Source organism: Halictus rubicundus, chromosome 9 (assembly GCF_050948215.1).
Source record: "Halictus rubicundus isolate RS-2024b chromosome 9, iyHalRubi1_principal, whole genome shotgun sequence".
In the NCBI taxonomy this organism is placed as follows: Eukaryota; Metazoa; Arthropoda; class Insecta; order Hymenoptera; family Halictidae; genus Halictus; species Halictus rubicundus.
In genome coordinates this window covers 9,177,849-9,186,570 of record NC_135157.1, presented here as the reverse complement: position 1 = coordinate 9,186,570, position 8,722 = coordinate 9,177,849, and the positions used below count along the sequence as shown (strand labels likewise).

General features: G+C 39.2%; 1 protein-coding gene across 1 annotated transcript; it reads left to right on the top strand.

The window, feature by feature from the left end:
* The first annotated feature begins 2,109 nt into the window (after nt 1-2,109).
* Nucleotides 2,110-6,855, top strand: LOC143357208 (para-nitrobenzyl esterase-like). Its single transcript, XM_076793527.1, has 10 exons — nt 2,110-2,384; nt 2,698-2,841; nt 2,999-3,155; nt 3,227-3,412; nt 4,055-4,263; nt 4,787-4,949; nt 5,139-5,215; nt 5,527-5,671; nt 5,752-5,890; nt 6,184-6,855. The coding sequence occupies exons 1-10, from the start codon at nt 2,166-2,168 to the stop codon at nt 6,512-6,514; spliced, it is 1,770 nt and encodes a 589-aa protein (XP_076649642.1). The 5' UTR covers nt 2,110-2,165; the 3' UTR covers nt 6,515-6,855.
* The last annotated feature ends 1,867 nt before the right edge of the window (nt 6,856-8,722 follow it).

Here is an 8,722-nt window from a genome sequence, read left to right as displayed (position 1 = left end):
ATAGCCAGTGTTGAGACGACTTCAGCGAGTTATCATGGAAGGTCATGCAAGGTCAAATGTGGTAGTAAAATAAACTTTCTTACATTACAGGAGACGCTCGAAGTGGTGACCGTTTCCGCCAATGCAAAGTTGCAACCTTCATATCGGTGCAGCGCGTGCATGTCTTATCGTTTCTGAACTTATTCTAGCACATGCTGCAATTATCCGTTGTTTCATATTTTCTGGTGTAGTGGCTACTTCTTCATAAACAGGATATCCACTTGTTCTTCTAAAGAAAACTTCATTTTGAAACTTCAATTTGACTGTCACGCAGCTACATACATGACTTAGCAATCGACCGAGACTGTGGACCAAGAGCAAGTGGATATGATCCTCATGTATAGAGAAATGCGACAAAATTCGATAAAAGCTCAATCCTTGTATGCTGAACGATATCCAAACCGTACGCATCAATTGCACCGAACATTTCAAAGATTGTGTTAAAAATTAAAAGAAACCGGAAATTTGGGTACTCGTAAGAGCAGTCGTCGCAAAAGAGCAACTGATGAAAGAAATGAAGTTGATGTTGTTGCAGTTGTAGCTCATAACCCGCAGATTAGTTCCCGACAGATTGAACGTGAGTCGGCTATCAGTAGAAGGAGCGTGCTACGAATACTTGCACGGTATTTTCATCCATACCATATTACTCTTCATCGAGAGTTACACGGTACGGATTTTATGAATCGTGTCGCATTTTGTCAGTGGGCTCTACAAAAAATACAAATCGATGAAACATTTTTTTCTTCAATACTGTTCACCGATGAAGCTACTAACCATGGAAAACTGAATTTGCATAATATGCAGTATTGGAGTTATGTGGACGTTATGTAACAACGGATAATTGCAGCATGTAGTAGAATAAGTTATGAAACGATAAGACATGCACGTGTTGCAATGATATGTAGATTGCAACTTTGCAAAAAAAGCACATTTTACTACCACATTTGACCTTGCATGACCTTCCATGATAGCTCGCTGAAGTCGTCCCAAAACTGTCTATCACATCGCGATAAAAAAAAACATAGCATTCCATTAAAAAAAATAGAGGTGACCTTGAAATCTCCTCTATGCGACCACCCACGCAGAAAATGTTTGTCTCAAAATATGCCTCCCCCTATACCGTGTAAGTTTTGTATATAACATTTTTTATATTATTACAAAGAACGGCAATATTCAAAGTGGACATTGTTATTGCCCCACCGTGTATATTGTTGAAATTTCGTAATTGTGATTATAGTGTTCTAGGTATCGCTCAATAATTTATGGGCATCACGGACCTTATCTGCTACTTCTGTTTCAATACCGGCGTCGAGATTTTCGGCTCGAAATTGCTCGCGTTCCACAATTGTTCTGTAGAGGAGCTGATGTTGCAATCATTTTTACGCAAGCATTCGCGAGAATTTTGCTGGGCCTTGCACTCAAGATATGCTGAGTGTTCGTGTCTGCAATTTTAGTGTGAACAGTTGCGGGGTTTTAGAATTGATTTTTGAATAGTTGTCATTTTGTAGAAAGGAATCGCAGAGGAATATATCCGGGCTCATTCTAAAGCCTGAAACCGCTACTTTCACAAGATCGTTCACATTATCCTGCAAAAATTGTTCATTCTGTTGTGACATATTTTTGCACGATGTAGCAAGTTCTTACAATTACCTATTTCTGAGTGATTCGATGGTTAGAGTGTTCTTAATAATTTTGTTAAATGTCTTAATATTTCATAACTCTATTGTTCAACAAAACATTTATGTCATTTTACATCAAGTTGTGTGCCTTCCATAAGATTCCCAGAATAAGTAAAGAAGATTGAATGTGGATTGTGTTCGCTAGATGAATATATAGGTTGCTAACTTGTACATTGCAAACACCAGCACCAGCAAATAGCACTATTCGAAGCAATATTCGACAAAACTAAAGAAAACTATGTTAGAAAATGATAACATTTGGTAATTGGGGGTACACGTCATTACCCACCACTTAAAGCAAAACGTCCTTCAACAATGTGTATTTCATTATCGCGAGTATGATAAAACAAAGTATAAAAGGATACGATGGAAAAGTTCGTATGCTACAAGCTTAGTAGTTGCCACTGCAGTAACATTGCGTCGAAAACTTAAAGTATATTTCATATAATGGAAAATAATTCAGTCCGCGAATACGTTCTAGTAATCTTATCTATTTTCTTGGCAACATGTATTCGCTGTCAAGCACTGCAGAAAACAGTTGTCATTGAGACAGAATTGGGGCCCGTAGTGGGGTATGATCAGAAAACATTATACCGCCAAGTCAGCTATTCCACGTTTAAGGGAATCGGATATGCCCAACCACCGATTGGACATCTCAGATACAAGGTAGGTCCAAGCAATCAATTAAGATCAAGTAGAATATTATGTTTAACGTATCAGGCTGAATCAACAGTAATCTCCTACTTCATTTATTAACATCACGTCGCTGCAGAATGTTTAATAATCAACATTCACTGAATTCAGACTGTCAATTCATACTGAACCAACATTGTCTCTTGCGACGAAACTTAATTATATCATCAGCGAATGTTCTAAAACTGTATTATTAGAATTTTCGAAGAAAACAGGCTCCATACAATCATATTACAGTTCAATTCCATGCACAGTGGATTCATAGCAATTGATTTCGAACTCACAGCCTCCAGTTCCAAAAACACCATGGACTGAAGTGTTCGAAGCAACAGAGGAAGGTCCAACCTGCCCACAATATGATACAGCCTTCCTGAAAAACACGTACATGGGGGACGAAGACTGTTTGCATCTGAACGTGTACACTCCAGTGGTAAAGATCGCCGATTATTTACATCGTCTGCGAACAATACAGTCAATATTAGCAGTTTTAAATATAAAACGCGTCAAATTGATTCGGTGAACGGATGCGCGTTGATTCGGAAGATTCGATACATTACTAACGCATCATTGATAACAATTTCTGGTAGTTGGACTTCAATTCCACGGTTAAATATCCCGTCATGGTGTGGATTTATGGCGGTGGATTCGCCCAGGGATACAAAAATCAGTCTCTGTACGGGCCCGACTTGTTCATCGAAGAAGGCGTGATCATGGTCGTTCCTAATTACCGTCTCGGCGCTCTAGGTAGAAACGGTTTCCTTTCGATTGAACCTTAGCGTTACAGGATTTCTGAGCTTGGATCTTCTCGATTCCAGGATTTCTGAACCTGGGGCACCCCGACGCTCACGGGAACGCTGGCATGATGGACCAAGTTATGGCCTTGAAGTGGGTGCAGAAGAATATTGCAAAATTTGGTGGCGATCCTAATAACGTGACGGTGTTTGGCGAGAGCGCTGGATCCTCGTCCGTTATACTACACGAGCTGTCACCTCAATCTAAAGGTATATGCAACATGAATACAGTACTATCTCGATGTGAAAAGGATGTATACGATACTTGCGCAGAATTTATCGCTATTACTGTGGAGTGTATTCTTTGAAAGACCCAGAAGCTTGATCTTCGAGTGTGGAGAATCAGAAGCGAGACAGTACTAATTCAATCGCAAAATTATTTTTCATGAAACTTTTGTTAATACATTCGCGACGCTTTTCTGATTAAGACGAGCCCAAACGTGGCACAATTCGGAGCACATTTGCCCGTTCAATTGACGATTTAGTAGAACCTCGATTATCCGAACCGACGCTGAATGATCTCAATACCTAAACAGTTCTAAAGAGATTCATAGACAACACGACTCATTGTATTGATCAATAAACGTTTAATCTAGCACTGTAATTGGACGACTGTTCCAGTATCCAAACACTCATATTGCACCGATCAGTTCGGATAATCGAAGTTCTACTGCATCGTGAATTACACGAGTAAATATGATCCAAATTGCGCCGTGTTTGGTGTCACTTTGATCGGAAAAGTGTCACGAGTATGTTGATAAAGGTGAAATTAACTTGAACAAACTTGATGTATGAGTATCGACGTTTTTGTGCACCACTGTGTAATATCAGACATATTTTGTTTATTGACAGGACTGTACCAAAGGACCATCGCTGAAAGCGGCGCACCACTAATTTTGCTGTCGCAATCACCACTCGCAGCCCTCACATCTGCTTACTGGTTGGCGCACTTACTTGGTTTCCACACGACGAGTAGGGAACGCCTTTTGGAATTCTACCAGAATGCCAACCCATATGATCTTGTCATGAAGACGAGCAACATGTACATATTTCCGGACATTGTGCGTATTCCATCCTAATCAATGGTGTTCAGTCGATGTAATAATTGAGAGAGATTAGCCTAACTTAAACCAGCACTTGTATTGAAAATATCTTGAAAACAAAAATACTTACAATGTTATGAACCCTCGGGCGGTGTACATTTTTCATAATTATACAATTGATGGTAATTGACATCTATCATAATTGACAACATTGTCATTTAATAACTTTTTAAGTATGGTATTGAAGGTGTATCTTGTAGATACACTACTATTTTTATTGTACTTGATGTAGTTGTTATTGAATCGAATCCTCAGAAATTGGGTTATTAGATGACAATTACCATGGGTCAAAACGGACTCGGGCACTCCGTCGAAGGGTTAATAGTATCAATTGTGATTTAGACAAAGAAGTGGTTTTAAAAATAAAATAAGTAAATGAAAATTGGCATGTAAGGATTTGAAGGGAATTTAATTATAGCTGCAATAAAGGAACAAAAACTTACACTGTACAAGTGTTAGATATTTTTCTTCGATGTTGCAGCTGACGAGGGCGTTCCAACCCTCTATAGAAGATACACGTGTCGCTAATCAGAGCGAGATTTTCCTCGCCGAATGTCCGATTACGTTGATGATGGAGGGACAGATACGCAAGGGGCCAAAAATGATAGGATTCAATGAGAACGAATTTTATGCATTCGCAAAAGGCAAGCACTGACATTTTGTAGACGGGGCTTTTACAAATTTCAATAGTACTCATCTCTAAATGATCTCCATACGATCTCTGAAATTATTTTAACACTGGGTTTACGGGACCGGTCAAAACGACGGGTTCTGATATTTTTAATTTACGATTATCGAAATGGTCTCACAGTTGCTTTACACATTACTTTCAGCTGTCGGTGTTGTCGATGTTCTGAATTTATTTCTTCCCTATAATGTAACCGTTGAAATAGTGTCAGCAGTTACCCAGGTAATTACGTTTCAAATATCAATATATCGTCATGAATAGGCAGCGGATGTTTATGCAAAATAAAAATTTTCTACCCGAATTGCAACAAACCGCAGTAAAATAGAAATTTTTCGGTCTTAATCCGTTTAACAGGTTCAAAATGTTGTAACGGTATTTTTAAATTTTTCTTTATGTTTTAACTGTTTTAAATTACACTTACTTATTTTTATCATGAGTGCATAAAATCCGCTATGTAGTCATGGAGCATACCGTTCAGTGTACTCTGCATGTTGTCTATGATTTATATCGAACGTTTCTCATTTTGCGCGCAGCTGCTCTCGAACATGATCATGGCTGCTGAGATCGACATGACCCAACGATTTTATGCGGCACACAACGAACTTCATCCGGTTTACTATTACATACTGACGTACACAGGTTTTCCACATCATATGATCACTGACTTACCTGTGAAGAGTAAGTATGATAATTCTTTGAACTTTGATTATTGCTTCTTCCCGTTTCTATAATTTATGTAAATTAACGTTGACCTTTAGAGGCCACGCATGTCGATGACGTTGGCCTTTTGTTCACTTCTCTCAAATACGGATTCTCGAATTCAACTGATCCAAATGATCCTCTAAATGTCTTCCGACGAAAAATGGTTCAGCTCTGGGTCAATTTCGCGAAAGGCAGGTACGTTGACACATTTCCTTCTGCTCTTCACATAAAACATAGCAAATATATTTCGATCAAAAATATTGGGACACATAGTGAGCACGAGATGAGATTGTTAGTTAACATGCGCAAGTGTTCAGGTATCGGTAATTCAAACAGTTGTCCAACGTATTTACTTTACTAGCAAAGAGTAATAATTGTATAAATGTTGACATCTTCAGATATGTTGAAATGAATTATTACAACAAGACAATCTAAGAAATTTCAACCAAATTAAATACTGCAATTAAATCTTTTCTTTTCGTTTGCAGCAATCCTACTCCAACATTTAACAATCCAATCAACGCGACTTGGGAACCATCTGGATCATCAGGACGGCAGTTCAACATTAACTGGGACTTTAAAATGATACCGCGAGCGTTAGGTGCTTTCGGTTTTTTTGTAGAATCCATTTACTACTTCCTTCTACCATTGTTGAGTAGCTGCAAACAAATTTCATATGCAACACCATATACCGATCTTTTTTCGCTGAACGAACTCAATATTTCTCTGCATACACCATTGAGTTTTCCGAACATAACTTCTTTACTCAACCCTGAGACTATTATTTCTACCATTCCTTCTTTCGTTTTTAATTCTTAATCAAATCTTTCGGTTCAGCTCCAGTTCAGGTTTCGATTTTTCCAATGTTAGTTCTTTAATTAGTTTTCTGGAATCTCATATTCTGTAATTGAATGTATCCACAATAGTCCGGTAATAAATTCTTTCGTTGACTCTTTAACTCAGGATGGGTCAAGCTCATCTTCGTCGTAATATTCATCATAGGAAAACAGGTGAATTTAATGCGAGTCAATATAATGATTGTATATGCTTTAGGAAATGCGAGAGTGGTATAATTTTTATGTACTTTATTATAATATATTTGGTGGTGGTTCACAAAGTATAAAGTATATTTTCTACACAATAAACAGTTGTAAATTTGATTTATGCTTTATTATCGTGTGCGGACATTTCCCAGGGCGACGCGATCGTACAAACAATTTCTTGTATTCCCAGAGTAAACCGCTTCCATTCTTTATTTGCCCGTATTGTTTTGCATCCTAATTAGACCCACCGCGCTTCCTTGTTTTCACACCATATACGTTTTGTCTACATCTATGGTGTACATTTTATGGCTGTTTGCAGCGAGCTACCGTAAACTGCTTGGCAATATTGTTGTTGCACAGAATCGTGTGCTGCATAGTATCAAGGTTTCGGCGCCTGATTACGGTTCAACATTTATTGTACAATTTCTCGACCCAGCACAGTGTCCGGCCGTCCAAGGCTGTATATCGCGATGCAGCATTCGCTTCAGATAATTTTAATTTCGTCAATTTTAAAATGTTCATCTTTTTAAAAACAGGTCTCTAAAGAGGACACTTGGGGCTATATCCTCATTTTTTTTTGCAAATTTTTAAACAGTTTCCTTCTATGAAAAGATTGCATTTCAAGGGCGACAATTCGAATCACAACTTTACAAAAACCTAAACGCGCTACTAGTTGTAAAACACTTAAGGACAACCGCGTACCACGCAGCGGCAAACGGGCTAGTAGAACGATTCCACAGGCAGCTTAATCAAATGCCATAACGACGAGCGATGGACGGATGCGCTACCAATTGTATTATTAGGAATCCGTACCGCTTATAGGGTAGATTCAGCGGTATCCGCGGCCGAATTAGTTTACGGCGAAAACCCGCGACTGCCGGCGGAATTTCTGCTAACCTCATCGGGAAATAACATGGGACCTTCGGAATTCGTAAATCAACTTCGCGAACACTTTCATAACGTCCGGCCCGCGGAGGCAAGTCATTACAACTCCCATATGAAGGACGGTTCCACGTTATTTCCCGAGCAGATAAAACATACACCATAAGTGTAAGAGGTAAAGAAACGACAGTGTCAGTAGACAGATTGAAACCTGCGTACATATTCGAGGAAAACGTTACGCCAGAAAAAGTCGAGGAAGAAACGTGCTCACATAAAACGCGAGAGGCCGCGAGAAGTATGGCGGCGATACACGAGCGACGACAAGTACAGAGTATAGACTATTAAGTTAGTATATGTAAGATGAACCATTATCGACAAGGAATTATATATGTCGTTTACACTAGAATGGGGGTGATGTGGCGGCCGTTAACCTGTCAGCAAAAACAGCTGACAGTGAAGGCTAGGAAAGAAATCGAGAACATGTATTCGCGTAAGCAAACTCGCGAGGCCGCGAGGACTCATCGACGTGCGAGCACGTAGACACATCACCCAACGGTCATTAATCCGTCAGTAAAATAGCTGACGGTTGCGATTTCAACAAAGGGTTCAAACGTCGAACATCTAGAATGTTCGACCCAGCGCAAGTATATAAACGCGAGCGGACGCGCGCTACTGGCTTCTTGCGTGTAACTCCTCAAAGGAATACCTCTCTCAATAAAGAATAAATCGCTGTGGTTTCCGAACACGTGTAATTTCCTTCAGTTATTTAAAACATACGGTAAATTATAGCATAAAATACGAAGACAAAAATAGTCCACTATTAGCATACGTAGATTCCGATTGGGCAGGCGATCCAAACGATAGGAAATCGTGTACGGGGTATGTCTTACAATTAGCGAGTGGTCCAATTAACTGGAAAAGCAAGAAGCAAAGGTCGTTTGCGCTATCCACAATGGAGGCCGATTCTATGGCACTGTCGAAGGTTACCAAAGAAATCATATATGCGAGAAATTTGTTAAAACACATGAAAATTTATTCAGCGTTGAGTAATCCGGTTACAGTTTACTGCGATAATTTAAGTGCGGTAGAGTTAAGTAAAAAC

Excerpts from the sequence above, each read along its gene's own strand:
- LOC143357208 (XM_076793527.1), top strand. The coding sequence starts at position 2,166 with ATGGAAAATAATTCAGTCCGCGAATACGTTCTAGTAATCTTATCTATT. Across the intron at positions 5,216-5,526 it reads TAGTGTCAGCAGTTACCCAG|CTGCTCTCGAACATGATCAT; the intron begins GTAATTACGTTT and ends TTTTGCGCGCAG. Across the intron at positions 5,672-5,751 it reads CACTGACTTACCTGTGAAGA|AGGCCACGCATGTCGATGAC; the intron begins GTAAGTATGATA and ends GTTGACCTTTAG.